This window comes from Xiphophorus maculatus, chromosome 14 (assembly GCF_002775205.1).
Source record: "Xiphophorus maculatus strain JP 163 A chromosome 14, X_maculatus-5.0-male, whole genome shotgun sequence".
NCBI classification, from domain to species: domain Eukaryota; kingdom Metazoa; phylum Chordata; class Actinopteri; order Cyprinodontiformes; family Poeciliidae; genus Xiphophorus; species Xiphophorus maculatus.
The window spans coordinates 25,070,373-25,091,034 of record NC_036456.1 but is presented as its reverse complement, the minus strand read 5'-3'; the positions used below and the strand labels follow the sequence as shown (position 1 = coordinate 25,091,034).

The 20,662-nt window shown below is 35.7% G+C and overlaps 1 protein-coding gene across 1 annotated transcript in view; it reads right to left on the bottom strand.

Moving 5' to 3' along the window:
- The window catches only part of LOC102218899 (short transient receptor potential channel 5-like), a 121,903-nt gene that overhangs the window by 21,269 nt on the left and 79,972 nt on the right, over window positions 1-20,662 (bottom strand). Inside the window, exons 9-13 of the mRNA XM_005809411.2 lie at window positions 12,032-12,169; window positions 10,126-10,324; window positions 6,594-6,733; window positions 3,226-3,426; window positions 1,433-1,554 (exon numbers count right to left, since the gene is read on the bottom strand). Coding sequence (XP_005809468.1) covers window positions 1,433-1,554; window positions 3,226-3,426; window positions 6,594-6,733; window positions 10,126-10,324; window positions 12,032-12,169 — 800 coding nt within the window. The remainder of the gene's footprint in view (window positions 1-1,432; window positions 1,555-3,225; window positions 3,427-6,593; window positions 6,734-10,125; window positions 10,325-12,031; window positions 12,170-20,662) is intronic.

Sequence of the window (20,662 nt, the reverse complement as noted above, 5' to 3'; positions counted from 1 at the left end):
CTTTATAGTTCTGTTATTTCCTATGTGCTGAGACAGTTGATCCATTTCAAGGTCAAGTTCTGTCCTAAAATTAAATACTTTTACGTATTGGTTTCAAAAGTTTTATATAGTAAAAAGAAAAATACATTTTTTCTTTTAAAAATATATCCTCTTCTGCCCTAATTTACAATCCTATTATGACGTTAGATATTTCTATTCAATTCAAAATTACTTTATTGACTGAAATGTCATTTAATATTGCGAACAGGTAGGATCTCCTGTAGTGGTCAGTATTACAGCGACACTGAAGATGCCTCTGACTAAAGAAACTGTTGTTGTCTGACAGTGTCACGAAAAGTTGTCCAAAACTTTCTTGATTTATTTATTTATTTACTTATTTTCTATTTCATTCTTCAAAACACCTGAAACATATATAAATATTTCTATTTGTCTGATTACACAATTTTTATAAAGTAAAAAAATTGAAAGTAAAAAAATCAATCACTGTTTAATTGTATGATCAAACAGTGACTCAATACTCTAGTAGCTTTTTTTTTAACCAAATACTTTGTTCTTTTGCTTAAGTAAAAATATATTAAAGTATAGTTACTACTACTCTCTTTCCACCTCAGGAAACTGAGAACAATATTCAGAATCAATACAACCATGAACTTTTGATTTCAAACAGAGAAGGTAATCAGGAAATAATCAGCTGATTACCAATTTATAAAATTAACAGTCATTTCCACATAAAAAACAAAAATAAAATTGTTTTTTTTAAAAAACCTTTTTAAAGTTAAAAAAACTTCTAAAAATATGTCTTTTCCAGACACAAATTGTTTATTTTATTAATTTGATAAACCAGAGGTGCCCAAAATGTGGCCTGGGGGCCATTTGCGGCCCATGGACTGATTGTGTTTGGTCCATGACCCCCAAGCTCAAATTTGACCCCCAATCTCAGTTATTTGGTGCAGATGGAGATTTTCTATATTAATTAGGATAAAATTATCATAAAGGAAAATCTTCTTACAATTGAAATTATTAGCAACAACACTAATTATTTGTCTTTAAACCAGGTTCATAATTATTCAATGACTTTTACTCAAAAACTGACTTTGTTGCACCCAAATCTGCTTTTAATTAGTTTATTAAACCTGGCTGAAGTAGTTTGGTGAATATTTCCACACACCAGAAAACATGAACTTATTTCAAAAGCAGTAGAAACTCAAATGGAAGTTAAAAAATGTGAATTTTTAATAATATATCCCCCTTAAGCTGTAGCTTTAAATAAATTACCAGTCACATTTAAAAAATGCTGATTAAAAAAACAACAAAAGTATATTTTACACCCCCAATAAACCAAAACTTCCACTATCTAAATAATGAATAATAAAAACAGACACTACCAGAGCATGCTGTAACTTTTGCAGTATATTTTCAAGCTTGTACTCACGTGGAGAAGGCGTTATTCTGCCTTTCACAGCGGATCCCCTTGCAGTTGTTTGGTTCTTCTGAAGCCTTGGTCTCGTAGTAGAAATACAGCTGGTTGAGTCCATTAGCAAACGCTAACAGAACCTACGCATGAAGATACACAAAAACACACATTTAATCTGTTTTCTTCAGCTAAAATCAACTTACAAGTAACTTTTCAGCAAGATATAGAGGCTTGTTTTAAGTCAACAATTCCTTAATATTGAATAAAAAGTACTAGTTCCACTGGCGCCGTAACCTAGCAACCCCAGTCAAGCCAGCCCGTCACCTAGCAACAAAGTTCTACTTCTACTGGCAGATTATTTCACCTATAACAAGATATTTTCCCCATGTAATAAGTGAACAAAACTGGTGCTTCTCCATCCATATAAGGACTTATTTACTTAAAACAAGCCTCTATTTTGCTGAAAAGTTACTTTAAGTTAATTTTGTCTTATTTCAAGCTGGACTAAAAATACTTGGTAAGATTTTGTGTTTTTGCACTGTGCATCCCACCAGGCACTTTTTAAGCCTGTTTTGATCTCAAACAGAACAAAAGCAAGCTGGAGTGACGTAGACTTGAAGCCTCAGGTTCACTATGATTGTTTTGGGGCCCACAGGGAGGCGAAGCAGTCCACATGTGAACTGAGTTTTAGGTCAGGAGCTCCCTTGAGAAGGAATTAATAAATACTAATCGCATCTGCTAGCTGGAAATTCAAGGATTCAGGATGCACAAATCAAAAGAGATAAAATCTGGGTGTAATGATGAACTCTGATCTGAACCTTCAAAGCCATAAAGTTACAAACTCGGCCGTCTACCACCTGAAGAACATTTCCAGAATTAGAGGACTAATGTCTCAGCGAGATCTAGAGAAACTCATCAATGCTTTTATTTCTAATTGATTACTTCACAGGTCTGCCTAAAAAAATCTATAAGATCCAGATCGCTGCTACTGGAGTTCTGACTAAAACCAGGAAGTTAGAACACATCACACCAGTTCTAAAGTCCCTCCACTGGCTCCCTGCAGCTCAGAGAATAGACTTTAAAATACTGTTGTTAGTTTATAAATCACTGAATGGTTTAGCACCACAATACATTAAAGATCTGCTGTTGTTGTATCAACCTTCCAGAAGAGTATTTCTACTATTACTTGAGTAAAATTTCTGGATTTTCTACGCACTGTGTGAAAAACAAACATAGTTTAACCAAAAATTCACCAGACACACATCTGCTGTGTTTGTTAAAGTTCAAGTTTTTTATTGAAAGAAACTGGTTTGGAAAAAGTTTATTTTGCCTGATTTTGTTATTTTTTGCTACTTATATGAATTATTGTCATTACGATCCTTAAAATACCAAAATTTCCACTTAACTTTACATATTGGTCCAACTGATTATGTAATTTTTAAATATGAAACGGTTGATAATTTGATCAGTTACTTGAGTAGATGTTTTACCAAGTATTTTTTATCTCGAGTACAATTTTTAGGTACTTTCCCCACCTCTGGTTTTTATGATTTTGAACTGCCTTGTTGCTGAAATGTGCTATACAAATAAAACCAATTGATTGATTATCCAGGAAACATAATTTTCTTCTGTTGTTTGAATATTAACAGGATACACTGGAAGCCTATTACGTCAGCTAAACTGGTGTGAGAGCGACAGCTGAGATATATGAATGGACATAGGAAAGTTAGCAACAATTAGCAGGAAGTCATTAAAACAAGCAACACCTAATGAGCTTTCGTTCCATGTGCGCAGTCTTGATGATGCCTCACCAGACAGTAAATGAAGAGAAACTTGAGGATGTCCAGCAGCATCCGCCCCAGAGAGATCTGCAGAGGGCCGAGGTGGGAGTTGGCTGTGAAGAGGGAGATGAGTCTGAGCGAGCTGAAGATGTTGGCGATGGCGAACAGAGCCTCGGCGATCAGCGTCGGGTGCCACATTTCCCACTCCTCCCTTGGACGAGAGGAGTTGTACTGGAAGGAGAGAAGGAAGAGAAGAGGGGAGTGGGAGGAAAAAGGAATAAAAGCAGTCAGTTCGACTTCACGACAGACACATTCAGGTTCACTGTATTCAGTCTAACAAAATCAGTCCAGCCGTTTCTGCCCCACAGTTACCGACGGCAACAGAAAAGGGAGGGGGGTGGGGTGGAGCTGTCAGTTACTGGTTGCTATAGTAACCACCAACTGCCAAGAGCAGACTAACAAAACTTAAAACACCAATAAATGTCTGGAAACAACTTCATGACTAAACAAAGTAAATTCAAAGAATAAATAAACAAATTTGGATCTATAATGTTGTTAAAATAAAACCCTGTTACACTCTCCTCGCCTGAATTTGTCAAAATTACAAAACACAATGACATAGGGAAACATATAAATTAATATTTCTGAAATGCCAGATGAGTCCCATCACATGTCATAACTAACACTTTGAATGAATAACACCCTAAAAACAAAGTTGCGTTCTGTCAAGCTGTAAAGCTGTTCAATGAAGAACTCAGAATACACTTTTAATATTCAATTCAAACTCATACTAACCAACTTACAATAATACTAATCAGAGATGTAGGTCAAATATAACAAATTCTACATTCACCGGGAGGATGTGCTAACACTAAATAAAGACTTTGCCCATGTCTTCAACTTGTTAGTCTGTGCCTGCAGCGTCATAAACCTACTGACAGGTCGAACAACGCGACCAGTCCTAACAGTTTCAAAATATGGATGGGTCATCTGTTTGTCAGGCTTTTTAGACTCTTGGATACTCATGTGTAAAATGACAGACGTGACATCAACCATACATTTATACTATGATACTTTTTAAAATGTTCAGCTATTGTATTAACTGGAAGATCCTTACTTTTATCTATAAAACAAGCTTAAATTGGTGAAGATTTGTCTGTAAAACATTAAAAACTGTCTTTTTTCCTTCCTTTTCCGTTCCCGCCGTTTTCCTCCTCGCCTCACCGCATTTTCTCATGCTTTGCTTCCCTCCTAATTCTAAATTCAGCTATGAACCCTCCACAGAACTGGAATCTCGTTACCTCTTCCTCCATTAATGCTCCCCGTCCTTTTAAAACACACATGGGTGCACAACCGGAAACAGAAAGAACGAACACAGATGCACTGTCATTAAATAACTGCACCTTTTCTCGGCTGCATCAAGTCGGATGACGGAGCAAAATCTCTCAACATCTCCGGGTGATTTTTAGTGCTGCTGAATATTTTAAAGAAGAATTAAAAATACAAATGGAAAAAAAAGTTTCCAGCTGCTGCTCCTTTGTGCACATGTCAAAGGAGGTATGTGTGTTTTAAATATATCTGTATGCATGCAATTATAATGCAGACCTATGTAGGTGGGCCACCCGCCACCATCAGTGACTCACAGCTGTTGCAGATGGCCCAGCCGTCTGGTGTTTGTGTGAATGTCTGTGTGTGTTTTTTAATTACATCATTTTCTCTTGATTAAAGAAGCTGTTCAGCTCTTTCAAGTGGGGCTGTCAGAAATATTTATGAATAGTCAGCACCTTACCTGCAGTACACTCCAGTCTGAGTGATCTCAGGAAATATTTGGAGAATCTCCTAAAGCTAACTCAGAGTCTAACAAACAGCTACATAAAGGAGAGGTATTCGGTTGCACTCAGGATTGTTACTTACTTAATCCATGTTTAGACTTTAAAATGTAGGGTTGTTGCTTTCTTTAGGAGTAGCTTGGCATACAAACAAATACTTTGGTAAACAAATGAAGAAATTATAAAGGTCTCAATATCTTATCAAGCTAACAGCTAGTTATGGTCAAGCTAACAGAGCCAAGCCAACAAAATGGTCTTGTTAGCTGCAACCAAGCTATTACTAACTTGGTTACAGCTAAAGGAGTCAAGCTAATAGCTACTTACCATCAAGCTGTAACAGATAATTATGGTCAAGCCAACAGGATCAAGTTAACATCTATTACTAACTTGGTTACAGCTAAAGGAGTCAAGCTAACAGGTAACTATGGTCAAGCTAACTGAACGAAGACAGCAGCTAATAGTCAGTTTTTACTAGTGTGGGTACAACTAAGGAGTCACGGTAACAGCTACTTACTATTCAGCTAACTTTATGGTCAAGCCAACAGCTAACTCTTAGCTATTATCAACTAGGTTACATCTAAATGACTCAAGGTAACAGCTAGCTACTATCAACCTGTAACAGCAAATTATGGTCAAGCTAACAGAACCAAACCATAACAGTCAGCTACTATTAGCTTGGTTACAGCTAGTAGCTACGTATTGCCAAGTTGACAGCTACTAACAGTCAGATTTACAGCTAACTAGTCAACATAAAAGATTAAATAATCGTAGAAATCAAGCTAACAGCTAACACTTACAGATGAAAAGCTACTTTAAATCAAGCTAACTGCTAACAGATGGAAGCTTGGCTCTTTATGAGTATTTTGATAGCTACTCAGTGACAGGAAGATGGAGTAAGTTTATAATTATCTTAATCTCCTAAAATAAGTTAATCTCAAAATCTGATAGTTTTTGAGATTAAAGGAGTCAAGCTAACAGGTAACTGTGATTTTTTACTTCTTGTCAGCTTTATACAAGAAAATTTGTTATATTATCTTTATTTTGTCAAATGAACAGTGTCCAAATTGCTGTGTTTTTATTGGGTGCTATTTAAAAACTATTTATTTAGCATAATTCTCGAGTCGAGCAAATCTCAATCTCGTTGTAATCTGTTGATGGCAATGACAAATAAATCTTATCTTATAATTTATACTTGAAAACCTGTACACAGTTTTTATAACCAATTATGAGTGTCCTACTTACTTTGTATGCAATAGTTTTTACAACTTAAAGTGAGTCTGCGAGCTATCAGTGTTATTTTCTCACGTCTCATGTCATTGTTGTCTTATAATTTGCTTTACCAACAGATAAACACGGTTCTATTGTTCGGGTTATGGAGAAATATTTCATCTCCCCTTTACTGAGCAAACAAACCAATTGCAAACATTTATATTTGCCAGCTGCCTGTTGTTCCATCACTGCCTGATTACACAGTATTGCCACAATCGCTCAGTTTTATTGCACTGCCAGATCTTCAAACATTAATAGCCTCGTGATTTTCTCGTCTATCACGGTGCCAGATGTCTTTACCTTGACGTAAGCCACTATCTTCAGAGAAATGGTGGCCAGGTAGAGGGAGTTCATGGCAAAGTCCATTAGGTTCCACCAGTCATGGATGTACTCTGTGAATCCCCCATCCCACATCTCCTTGATCTCTGCCCAGATAAAACCTGAAACACACAAGCAGACACATCCCAACATCGCTGGTTGTTCATACATCAATGTGTTCCTCTTTCAGCAGACACAGGTCATTAAGCAGGGAGCTAGCATTTTTGTTCTGTATGACTGACTTTACATCAAGTCAAGCTTTATTCTAAATTATTCAGAAGACATTTCCTTGCTGGAATAAACAAGATTTTAAGGCTATGATAAGAGAAATGACCTTGGTTAGCTTGGTTTAACCCTTAAGTCTGATATCAATCTCTCCGGTGAGTTTGGTTCTGTGACACATCAGCTCAGTGGCTTTTCAGTGTCCCGAATTTTCAGGCTGGCTTGACGTGCAAATCTAAATATTTCAGCAGCTGCTGTTATGCCAAACCAAGAGGTTGCACTGCAAAAACACAAAATCTTACCAAGTATTTTTGGTCTAGCTTCTAGTGCAAATATCTGAGCACACTTGAAATAAGGCAAACTAACTTATATGTAACTTTTCTGCAAAATATAGTTTTGTTCTAAGTAAATAAATTCTTAATATGGTTGAAAAAAGTACTAGTTTCATAGGCAGATTATTTCACTAATAGAAAGATATTTTTGCTTTGTTATAAGTTAATTTATCTGCCAATAGAGCTAGCACTTTTCCTTGTTATCGCGTACTGGTAAAGTATGCATATAAATCAAAGGAAATATCTTTGGTTAGAAAATATCCAGAATAATTAGTCAAGTCCTATATTTTCAATTACTGCAACATCAATACAAAAATGTCAAACTAATTTAGTTTTATTCACTGTTGGCTGCAATGATGGAAACAATCATGGATACTTTAGCAAGAATGTATCTGGAACTTTGAATAAACTTGGATTTATAGAAAAAATTTTAAATGTGACAAAGTCTTCTCAGGCCTAATGGTGTAAAAATGGTAGTAGTTGATTTTATGATTGTTATGCTTTCTTCAAGTGCAAACAATAAATTAAAATGCAACATTTTCATATTTTAAAGTGATTTTGCCATTTCCCCCCACAAATTATAATGTTTGCTGCCATATCAAACTCATTTTATGGTGTTTTATGAATTCATCTATCAAACAAACTACAGATGGAACATCAGCTTTTATTTTTTATGAGTTTCTCAATAACTGAACATATTTCCCTTTTAGTCAGTTTCTAAAGTAGAAGGAATTGCATGAAGTGACGCAGAGTAGCAGATGGTTTTATATTTTTCAGAATGATTACAATCAGGATTTGGAAATGATTGGTGTCAGCGCTTTGAGAGAAAGAAGACGAAGATGTAATCATTCATTTTTCACACCTACCCACTCGCACCCACTCACCACCTCCCCCACGCGCTCCGACCACACACATCCGGAGCACTTAAGCCCACAGATATCTATCTCTGAATGATTAGCAATCAGCCACAAAAAGTAACCTAGGATGTTTTTGATTCATTTGTTTTATGGAGGGAAGACAGTTTGGCTGTTTGTTTGGGTGTGAATTGTTCAAATTTATCTGTAAGATCTATTTTTATTACAAAGACTTTGAAACATTTATTTAAGTGCTGTCGTATTATTTATTTTGTTAGTTTATTTTAAGGTGTTGTCAGATTAAATTAAGGAAGAACTATACGCTTCTTTTTTGTTTGATTACATTATTATCCACTCTTTTGTTGGGTCCCAACAAAATGTTCTTACTGACCAATAAAATATAAAGACTGTTGATACCTGCTTTGACAAGATTTAGATCTGATAAGATTTAGGTTTGACAAAATTTGGATTTGTTAGGATTTGGATTTGATTACAGTTGAATATAAGGATTTAACAATTTGTGGCTACGTTCTTCTATGTACAAACAAAAATGATGCTGATAATTGTTTTGGTTTGAGTATTAAAGACAAAGTTTTTAGAAAAGGTTCTCCAGTTTTTTTAAGGTCTTTCAAAGTTTTTTTTTCTTTCATTTGAGTCCTTACACTCGACTAAAAACGAGGTTTTAAACAAAATTGTGAAACATTAACAAGTTGAGGACAAAAAGAACAAGAGTCAGAAAGTCTTTAAAAAGCACGACAAAAATAATTCAGCTGATCATCTGCTGCATATCCAGTTTCTAATAATTAAATTACAGTTTTCTTAATCAAACGTATCTGTCAAACTGGGTTATCTCCATTATTGCAAGATGCAACTGAAGACATTTAAAGGAATTATGTTTACATGACAGACAGTTAATGCAAAGAACCTATAACCCTATATTTAAAACTCCGCCTTTTCTGTCCATAGTTCCCATAAAACTAAAAAAAGACTTTGAAAGTCAGGCCAAACTAGCTCATTTCAACAACCTTAACAACCATCTTTAGAGCAGATTAACATGTTTTCTCTTACTTTTTTGCTACGTTTTGTTCGAGATGTCTGTTCAAAAAAATATTCATGTTTCAAATTGGTTAGTCTCTAGGTTTTATTTTCTATGTCGAAGCAACATAAAGTCATACCTTCATTTTCAGAACCTTGTTATGTCTGAGTGACTTTTGGGGCGATTTCAGGCCTGATAGTCCAGTAGATTTGGTTTGATTGGGAAGACAATTGCAACATTTGCTACATTTTCAGCTGGAATCAAACACTTTGAGCAACCTGTTCCCCTCCTCGTCTGTGGAGGCCCTGCACTACGGATCACTGAAGGAAACAACATAAAAACCTCTGAAGAAGACTTATGTGCAACTTCCTGCTTCACAAAATGTAAACAAAAATAGAGCGCCATCAGATTTTAGCAGTTGTAGGATTTCTGTTTTGTCTTTGGTAAAAGACAACGAGCAATTTCTCCAGCTAGTGCTACAAACGAACGTTTGTTTTGGTTGTATTCACCCAGAATGCTTTGCACTGTTTCTGCTTCTTTTTCCACTCTGCTTGGCATTCACATAAGCCTTTGGACCGCATCAGAATTCACTTCAACTGAATCAAGATCTAGGTTTTTAAACAGGCCAGAGTTCACTTATTGTGTCACACAAACACAATTCCTGACAAGTGACAAACAGAGTTTTTATTAAGAAAATTATAGTTTAATTATTGATAACCAGACATGCAGCAAATGATCAACAAAACATTTTTGACTACAGAGTTTGATTACACATTCACACTTCCACAAACAAGCGGGACTTTCTACACAAATAGAGTTCAGTTAAAGTGGACTAAACATGGCTGCTGTGAAAAATGTCAGACATCAGTGAAAAATTTAAAGAAATGTTGACCAAGACAACCTTAAAAACTTAGAAGAAAGTCTGAGAGTTGAGAAGTATAAAAGATAATGAGTGTGTATTTAAGACTTTGCCCTTTTGTAGCTCGAACATATTAGAAATAAAATGTACCACAGGGACAAATCGTTTGTTCTGAATTAACTCCGGAGCAATATTAATATTCTGAACTCACCCAGCACCCAGGGAAGGATCATCCACTCCACAATGGTGGGTGGGGGTCCCTGCATGTGCAGGTTGGTGCGGGCGATGTGCTGCGACGCCAGCAGCAGGAGGAAGAGGAAGGTCAGGTAGGACGCGGTGTGGCAGATGAACTTGATGAAGGGTTTCTTGATGAAGCGCCCCAGAGCGCTCTTTGGGGCCAACAGGTAGATCTGAGGAGGCGGGAAAGAAACACAAGCTGGTTGGATGGCGAAGAACATGGCAAACAAAAAAAAACAACCCCCTCCTCCCCAAAAAAAAACCCCCGAGCCCTGCAGAGGATAGTGAGGGGAGCTCAGAAGGCTATTGGAGTCCCAAAGTTACACTCCAAAACGCTTGTTTTAAGTCAATCATTTCTTGATGAAATTCCACTGGTGCTGTTACTTAGCAACCCCAGCCAAGCCCAGGCGGTCACCTAGCAACCAAGCTCTAGTTCCACTGGCAGATTATTTCACTTATAACAAGCCATTTTCCCCCTATAATATGTGAAATAATCCGCCAAAAAAACGAGTATTTTTTTCATCAATATGAAAAAATATTGATGAAAATATAGAATATCTATATCTGGCTGAAGAGTTAAGTTAGTTTGTCTCATTTTATGATCACTATGATATTTGCACTACAAACTAAACCAAAAATACTTGGTAAGATTTTGTGTGTTTGCAGTGCAGGGATCCCTCACACCATCGATATGAACAGTTTGGTGGTAAGTAGTTACATTTACTCAATTACATGTGCTTGAGTAACTTTTTTTTTTTAACTTTGACTTTTAGTTTTATTTTAACCTTTTACTTTCAGATGAGTAATTTGAATATGAACTCGTATACAGGTAAAATTTCTGGATCCTTTACCCACTGAATGAATATGACCAAATTTCATTTTAATTTTCTTTACACACCTAGGTCAAGTTAGAGATGTAGAAATAAACATCTGCAATCAGCTAAGATGAGAAAAAAATATATACATACAGCCTTTATGAGGCTAAAACATTTACATTTTTTATTTTTCACATTTACTTCATATTCAACTGGAGTCATTATAATATTCAGAAATCAGCAAAAAGCCTTTATAGAAAGACATTAAATGACATCGCAACATTTTATTAATAAGATAAATAAATATCTCTTCATATCATTTTTTTCATCTCATAACAGAAAAATATATATTTTCAAACATTTTTAGCAATTAGAAAAGTTATTGAGAGTTGAGAAATTGGTTGAAAAACTCAATCAACCTTTTTAATAAGTGCTGAAATCCCATTTTGTGTCTCTAACATTTAAGAAATTACAAGCTTACAAGGTTTTGCAAATTATGCATGTTAAGTAGTTTGTATTAAGCATAAATTAAGCAACAGGGATTAAATCGATTGGACAGAATTTGGTTTACATGTAGCTGCAGACTGGTCGTGCTAGAGAGGGTTTAAATGGAAACTGAAACAATAAGCAGCTTGAGGAACCAGAGGATGTTTACATGATTTGTCAAAACACTGATGTGCATTCACATGGAGGATGATTACATGAATTTAAACACTTTAACTACATTAATTACTCTTATCAACATCACAGCCAGAACGAAATTAACTCAACTGAAACCAGATTGGTTTGCTCCTATGCATGTCTGCATGTTTATGTCCGAGTGCCCGTACAATCTGCATAAGAAATTATGAGAAAATGTCAAAATACCGGCTTCTTGTTTTGAAGTAGTTAATATGAATATCTTAGTTAATATGAAAAAAGACGTTTAAAAAAAAACAATGACTACATAAGAAAATGTGGCATTAGACCCAGATGATTTGGAGCTTATTCTGTCTTCTGTCTCCTTGCTTTTATTACGAAGATAAAATTTATGAGTGATACTTAGCGTTTCAGTTTCACTCTTACCAGTGAGAAGACTGGGAACAGCAGTCCGATGATGAAGCAGGTCACCAGTTTGACGGCCCAGTGTCGTCTCCTCCAGCCCGGGAAACCGTCGTACCAAAGAGTGGCTAGCAGCTGCTGGCAGTTTGGCTGCGCTACAAACTGGAACCAGACATAGAAACTTTATTACTTACTAAAGTAATAAACTAAAAAGTATAAAGCTAAATGTTGGTTTGTTCTCCATGTTTGATTCTTGTTCTGGATCGCTAAGTAATAAACTAATAGGAGTTTCTGTAGGTTTTACTCTAATGTGAAGCTAAATGTTGCTCTAATACAATGAGCGCACCACAATTTATAAAAGTGAGTTGTAGATTTGTACAAACAACTGGTCATGTTCATGCCGTTTTAAACAACCGACGCCTCAAATAAGCTTTTCCCAGTGGTTGGAAAAAACACATTTTTTTATGTCAAATGGTTTTATCGACTCGGCTTCCTAAACATTATGGACTTGAACACATTTCAACTGAGCTGGACAACGCTCCGGTGATGCAACACTACAGATTTTATTTCTGTACTCCAAAACGTCTTGAGATTTAGATGAGTACAACACTTTGTTTTTTATTTTTTGCTGTCACAAAATTGTAGTCGCCCTGTTGTTGTGGTCGCTTTCATTTACATCTCATTAAATTCCTCCATTGACAGTTCTGGCATTAAACCAAACCCTTTTGTCCCTGCCGGACATTAATAAATGTCCCTTTATGTCCCTAAAGACCAGCCAAGTGCTTCTGTCAGGTTTCCATTTCACTCCTATGTTTCCATTGTAGTTTCTTCCCTGCTTGTTTTGGTCTTTGCCGTCCCATGTCTGCTTTAGAGTGATTAGTTTGGTCTGGGATAAAAATCCAAACACTATAAATTAGCGTCTCACTCTAAAAGGGCTGCAGCTACAGAAGGTTATCTATCACTTTAAGCTGTGTGTGTGTGGATAAGATAATGCAAAAAGTGTGTTTTCCTCTCAAACAAACATCCTATTAAATAAATGGACTGAATAAACATCAGTGCTGCACATCCCGCCTTCACACAAGGACACACACAACTGTTATCAAGCAAACATTTAGCTAAAAGCTAAAGGAGGCAGGCTGCCAAAAGATGATGGAGTCAGCGCCTGCGGCTGTCAATCATGCGTGATCCTCGGCTACGTTTTGACGGAGGAACATTTGGCGACGGCTGTACATTTCCACACGTCCTTGTTTTCTTTTGAACATTTCTTATCGGAGTGGGCCCGTTTCATAAACAGTTGATCCTGGCACATTTTATCTGGAACGTCCTCATCTGCTAGTGTTAGACTGAATCACTACAGTTTCACCAGGACGGCGTTGAGTGCCGCAGCACTTTGTTTTGTGCCAAGAGGGAAAGATGGACGTGGAGATGTTTACAAGGCATTTTCTTTTCTCTCTTTCTTTTGACTTCAGAGAGTCAAATGAATCTCTCTCAAGTCCCTTGACTTCAGGAACAAAATTCAAAGTGCTTCACATGATAAAAATATAAAATACACTGCAAAACCACTAAATATCTCAAAATATAGGAGATTGTTTAAAGTTAATGATTTCTTAATAAGTAGTAGTATTAGTTCCACTGGAAGATTATATCACTTACTATAAAATATTTTTTTCATATTACAAATCAAAATTTCTGCCAGTGGAACAAATTTCTGTTTATTTAGTGGTTATTAACTTAAAAGCTCCTACATCTTGCTGAAAAGTTACTTCTGGTTTAGTTTTGTCTTATTTTAAGTTGAGTAAGGTCTTTGCATTAGGAACTAGACAAAAGAGAATAAGATTTTGTGTGTTTTCTGCAGTACTTCAGAAATAACTTATAAAGTAACTTTTCAGCAAGACAAGTGAACTTGTTTTCAGTAAATAATTCCCTAATATTCCCGAGTTCCATTGGTATATTATTTGACTTATCACATGAGAAAAATATATTGTTATAAGTGAAATATTTTGCCAATGGAAGTAGAACTTTTTTATCAATTTTAAAAAATTATTTAGTCAAACAAGCTCTTATATTTTTCTGAAAACTTCCTTATAAGTTAGTTTGGTCTTATTTCAAGGACAATAAGATATTTGCACTAGAAATTAGACCAACAATACTTGATAAGATTTTGTGTTTTGTGCAGCTTCTTTCAAACACTGCAAAATTCACCGAGGTGATTCACTTCAAAAATACTTAATTTTAGTGCAGATTTTTTTGTACACTTGAAATAAAACAAAACTTATAATGTAACTTTTCAGCAAGAAATAGGAGTTTGTTTAAAGTGAATAATTGCTTAATATTGATTTAAAAGCTGTAGTTCTTTGGCAAATTATTTAACTTATATGTGAAAAAGTGAAACGTCCCAGTGGAACTGGAACTGGGTTGCTAGGTGATGGGCTGGGCTTGGCTGGGGTTGCTAGGTAACGGCTCCAGTGGTACTCTAACTTTATCAGCAATATTAAGGAATTATTTAAGTAAAACAAGCCTCTATATGTTGCTGAAAAGTTACTTGTTAGTTAGTTTTGTCTAACTAACTAACAAGTAACAACTAACATCTTAGTTGTTTCTTGCACAACTAAGATGGTTGTGCAAGAAACTAAACCAAAAATACTTGGCAAGATTTTTTTGCAGTGATGTTTATATATAAAAAAGCAGATTTAAATGATTAGATTCTTTTATTTACTATTAGAAGAGTTTTCACAGGTAAAACTTTAATCAATGAAGATATTGAGGGTTAATTTCCTGGGATATTTTCACTCTTTGGGCGTTGAGTGTAAAAGTGTTGATCTTCCATCTGTCTAACATGTAAAAGCAGAAAAATGAAAACAATTGTCCGTCTTTGGAGAATTTTGTGGAGGAGTTGTCTCTAATAAAAACCTCTAAATATGAGAACTTTGTTGTGGAGTTTCTGCTCTGGGTTTGAGTTTTTCCTCGTCTTTCAGACTCGGGGAGCGATGGGGGTTGTGACCTTAGCGCTGAACAGAAGCGGTTTGTTGAACCTCGCCGGGTAACGCGCGCTGCCAGAATGTGAGCGAGAAAATTGGATAATGCATGTATTTAATTATACAGATGACACGATAGAAGCAGAGGAAGAGGATAAACGGGAGGAAGCAGGAGATGTGTTAGAAGTCAAACCAAGGAGCCTGCTGCAGCTTCACCTCCTCCTCATCCCTCCATCGCCTCCTCTCTCATCCCTTCCTCTAATCCTCTTCTTCATCCTCTTCTTCTGCCTTTTCACCATTTCTCCTTCACATCCCACTTTGCTTTCTTCACTCTCTCCTCAAAATCTTATTGTTCCTTTGTTTACTTCTTTTTTCTCTGTTCCTTTATTAATTTCTCTTCCTTTTCTGTTTTATCTGCCTTTCTTTCCCTTTTCTTCCTTTCTCTCATTGCCTCTATCTTTGTTTTGTTTTCTCTCTTTCCTTTCTTTTTCACTTTTTATTTTTTCCCATTTCTCCCTCTCTTCTTTTTTCTTCCTCTCATGTCTCTTTCTTCTTTTTCTTTATTTCCTCTCTCTTTTTTGCCTTTTTCTCTCTCTCTCCTTTTTATCCTTTTTCTTCCTTTCTTTTTCTCATTTTTCCTGTCTCCTTTCTCTTTGTGTTTCTTCCATCATTTTCTCTCTTTCCTTCTTTATATCTCTTCTCTCTCCCTCCCTTTTTATCTCATTCTTTTTTCTTTCTCTCTCCCTCTCTTCTGTCTCTCTTTTAATCTATTTTTCTCTCTTTCTTTCTGTCTATCTCCAAAGTCCTTCCTTTCCATTTCTTCTCCTCCACCTCCTCCTTTCTTTTCTTGACCTATATTTAGTCTGATTTTCTTCTTTTCCTTTCATCTTTGGTGTTTCTTTCCTTCTTAACTCGTCTCTTCTTTTCTCTCCACCAGTAATCAGAAATCCTCATCCTCCTCCACTCCATCTTTCCTTAATATTTAATACATTTCTCACTGCTTTTCACCCTCCTCCATCCCTTTTCCTCTTCATCCCTCCTTCCTCTTGTCTGTTTTCCTTATTCTCTCCTCTCCCTGTTCTCTTTTCTCTCTCGCTCGTCTCCAGCTTCGTTTCTTGTTCCTATGGCAGCGGTATGCTAATGAAGGATCTGAGCTACAGCAGAGTCTCTCTCTCTCTCTCTCTCTCTCTCTCTCTCTCTCTCTCTCTATCTCTGTGTTTCAGCTGGAAAACATCTGTGTCATAATTTACCAAACCTGTTTGAGTTTGACTTCATTCAAAACAGCTTCTAAAATCAGGTCTGACAGAAAATAAAAAATGGACGCCTCTGACAGGAAGTGGTGTGTTCTGGTGCCATGAGGCGCATTAGAAACCACCAGTGCACCTTAAACCCAACCTACGGATCAGCTCCACTTGCATAACGCGATGGAGGACGGTGGGTGGTGTGTTCATCATCGCTGGTCAGTGGAAATCAGCCGGGAGCCGCAGGATGATCAACATAAACACAAAGTCCAGGAGGAATCGCTGAATCAGTGAGTGGTGGGCGATCAGGTTGCTCCAAAGTTGGGCTCCAGGGGCAATAATGTGGTGCAGGTGTTACCAGAGGAGGGTAAAATATCCAAAGATTTTTCTCTAGTAAGAGTAGTGATACTTTAACAAGGTTTTCCTCTAGAAGAAGTAAAAAGTAGCCGACCAAGAAATGACTCATCAGAGTTTGGTAGGAACAGTAACACTTCACTAGACGGGGTGTCCATAAGACTGGCATGACACTGTCATAAACATGAAGGAGTCTTTATGAATGACTATGACTGCTGTCATGAAGTGTCATTCAGTAAGTAATTACACTTTTAATGAAAAGTTGCTCTAGCAATTACCTTGAAATTTCATTAGAAGTGCAAACTGCCGCCTCCCTGCCGCCCCCCCCTCCCACACATATCATAACCTCGCAGTCACACATACATATCCCCCACCCCCACACAGCCACACTGTTCTGCACTTTGCACTGTCACATTATCTGTACTTTGCCATAATTGGACCTGCTGCTACTTCTTTGGTGTGGTTGAGTGCCTTTAGTTAATTTAGTTGTATATATTGTTATTATTATTATTGTGTGTTTGCTTATTTATACTGTATATATTTGACCTTTTGCACGGGAGCTGCAATGGAAATTTCGTTGAATTCTGTTCAATGACAATAAATGCTATCTATCTATCTATCTAAACTTTGCATTAAAGTGTCATTATTTACAAAATAATGCAAAGTTTGCACTTTTAATGGCATTTCAATGCAACATTTAGAGTAACTTTTCATTAAAAGTGTCATTACTTGCTTAATGACACTTCATGACAGCAGTCAGTCATTCATAAAGACTCCTTCATGTTTATGACAGTGTCATGCCAGTCTTATGGACACCCCGTCTAATAAAGTGTTATCAAAGGAACTAGTCACATTTACTTGAGTAACTTTTATGAAATAAAATACTTTTAGGAGTATTTTTACTATGCTGTACCTTTTACTTGAGTAATTTTATTATGAAGTATTTCTAGTCTTACTTGAGTAACATTTCTGGATTTTCTACCCACGGAATGAAAAACGAACCAAAAGTTCACCAAACACAAACCTGCAGTTTTTGTTTAATACAGTTGAAGTTGTTACTTATATGAACTATTGTCATTTTCATTCTTAAAATGCCAAAATTTCCACCTAACTTTATATCTTGGTCTGTTTGATGATGTAACTTTTAAAAATAACATCGCCAGACGGATCAAAATATAAGGTTAAGTGGAAATTTTGGTATTTTAAGGGCAAAAAGAAAATGTTTCCACATCAGTTACTTTCAATAAAAAAAGTCTGAAACTTTAACAGAAACTGCAGGTGTGTGTCTGTGTCTGGTGAATTTTTGGTAAAAAAAAAAAAAAAAAAATCGTTGTTTATTCAGTTAGTGTAGAATCCAGAAATTTCACTCAAGTAAGAGCAGAGATACTTTAATACATTTACTTAAGAGTACAAGCACTTCTAAAAGTAATTTTTTTTCCACAAAAGTTACTCAAGTAAATGTAAGTGAGTAAATGTAACTAGTTACTACCCAACTCTGGGTAGAATTAGCCAGAATTTTTGGGACCAAAATCTGGGTGTAGTGATGGAGAGCCACATAAAGACAGTTATAAAGTTGGCCTTCTGTCACCTGAAGAACATTTCCAGGATTAAAGGACTAAAGAAATGTTTATCTTTAGTCACATTAATTTCCATGACAAATGTGTGCAAAGCTTTGTTGTTATTCGGCTCAGAAACACAACTAAAATCATACCTGAATAAGTCAGAACACAAAATCATGCTTCTGACACTTCCTGTCATCTTCTTTGTCGTTTTCACCAGTAGTAACTTCTGTTTGTTGATCAGATAACAAAAAAGTTTCTCCATTGCAATTTTGCGAAATACACCAATTTCAATACAGCCAAAACCCCAATTCATTTCACCACAAGAAGTTTAACGGAAACATGACTTTTTTTCAAAATGGCCATGTTTCCATTAAGTGAATTTAAGTACATAATTCCAATTTGTCCAGCTGCATTTCTATTGACTATAGTCAATAGAAATGCAGAAATATAGTCAATAGAAATGCAGCTGGTTTCTTCACAGGTCTCCATAAAAACATCAGTCAGACCTGGTCACCCCTTTTAAAACTGTCTGTGGGGATCCTAAATATCTAATTTCATCAGTCTGTCTGCCTTTTAGTTTAAATAAAACCCAGTTCAAACAAAGTTTGGGTCAGTCTTCACTTTTCCCCCTGAAAGGCGATGTTGTAACTCATCATCATCCTTTTTTAAAATTCAATTTGAAAGGTCACAGTGACCAATTTCAACAATAAATCAATAAACAAAGATTTATTGTTCTTCAATAAATCTTTAAAAAAACAATTCCTAGGTTTTAAAGCATCTTTATCCATGTTGAAGGTCTTGACCATATTTTTAATGATTAGCTCAGCCATCTGAGCATTGTCATGCCTCCAATGTGAATAATGGAAATGATGGTGAAGACTGAGGAATAGTGCCAAATGGTAATAATCACATTCAATTTTGGAAGAAAATATTAATTATAAATATATAAAGTTTTCTTATTAAACCAAAAACAAATAATTGGTGCATAAAATGTGACTTGCAAAAGTCCTGATCTGGAAAAACACTCAAAATCCTGAGATAATACAGATATTAATGTCAATATATTGCCTAGTTTAGCATAGATTAGCAGTTATACGGCCATCACTGATGCTTTGGGTGATTTGTTCACCCAACTATGCTTCCCTCCATTAATAGTTTTCTTTTACTTCATGTCATTTTACTCCTGAAAACTGGGGAAGCACTGTTCAACTAGATGATAAATTTCCGGTCCATCTTAAATTGATTACTGCGCTCCGTCTCCTCTGCTGCCTCTCTCTCCCAGCCGGCCAGCGCACTGGTGTGAATATGGGACAGGATAAAGTCTCAAACTTAATCTCAGAGTGCCTGCAGCACAGAAAACCATACGCTTTCATGCTAGCCCAATAGCAGCTTTATATAACACACCCTGCTTTTACCGCCGGCTGGAAATGGCTTAAATGGATGTAGACAAGAATGTTTTCAGTAAAGAAAAGTAATGAAAGTGACAGAAAATTACACTTCACCATCAAATAAAATTTTTATTCAACTCTTAAAATCTAAATTATTGTAAATTATAGTTTGACCAAATATCAAAGTAAACAAGGTTCAAACTTTTGAAAGATTGCATCGAGCATAAAATTAAGCTATGCTAGTCTGACTTTTGTTTGTATGCAGGTAACAAATGTGTGCACATTTGTTACCTGATTGCAATAATTATTGATAATTGATAATTTATCTTCTTTAACATCACTTTTAGTCACCTAAAATATCAAAAAAGTAAAAAAATATACCATTGGTAGCACATTAATTGAAAAACCTTCAACGTAAGGGAAAACAAAGATATTTGTACGGGGTTAGGAACCAAAACTGCCATAAATATTGAGATTCCCTCCCAAAATGTCATACTACAACCACCAAATAGACCGTAATATGCATTAATACACACAGTGGAGTTACACCCCAGAAGCTAATATTTACAGTGTTCCTCATTTATGCTCTTGGAGGTTCAGCCAATCAGAGTCCAGGAAAGCAAATACTGTTCCTGGATTGGCTGCTTTTCAAACGCCAGTCAATAATTTAACATAACATTTTAGGATTTTTTGAAAATAATTTTACAGAAAGAGTCAAAAATACTGAACCGCAAGTGGAGAGTGGTTTATTGTATTTATAATATTTTTTATTTTTTGCATTTGGTTGATTTAAAACATCACATCAATCTGACTACATTTTATTTACAAAAATAAATCAAAGTGTTTTGTAGAATAATTATAATACAAAATTTCACCAAAATGAAAATAAATATAGAAACTGGAACATTCTTATGAATACTCAAATTTCATATAATTTAATCTAAATGTATTTATTTTCTGAACATTTTACATTTCACTATTTCTGTTTATCACGTTGGTGATTCTTGTTTGGACTAGTTTAACTGTGTGAAAAAGACGGCTGCATATTTTTCTGCATTTTTGGGTTCAAACATGTCAAATTTACAACAAGTAGGCTGTTTTGAGTAATTCCCATTAGAAAAAGAAACTTTTGTTA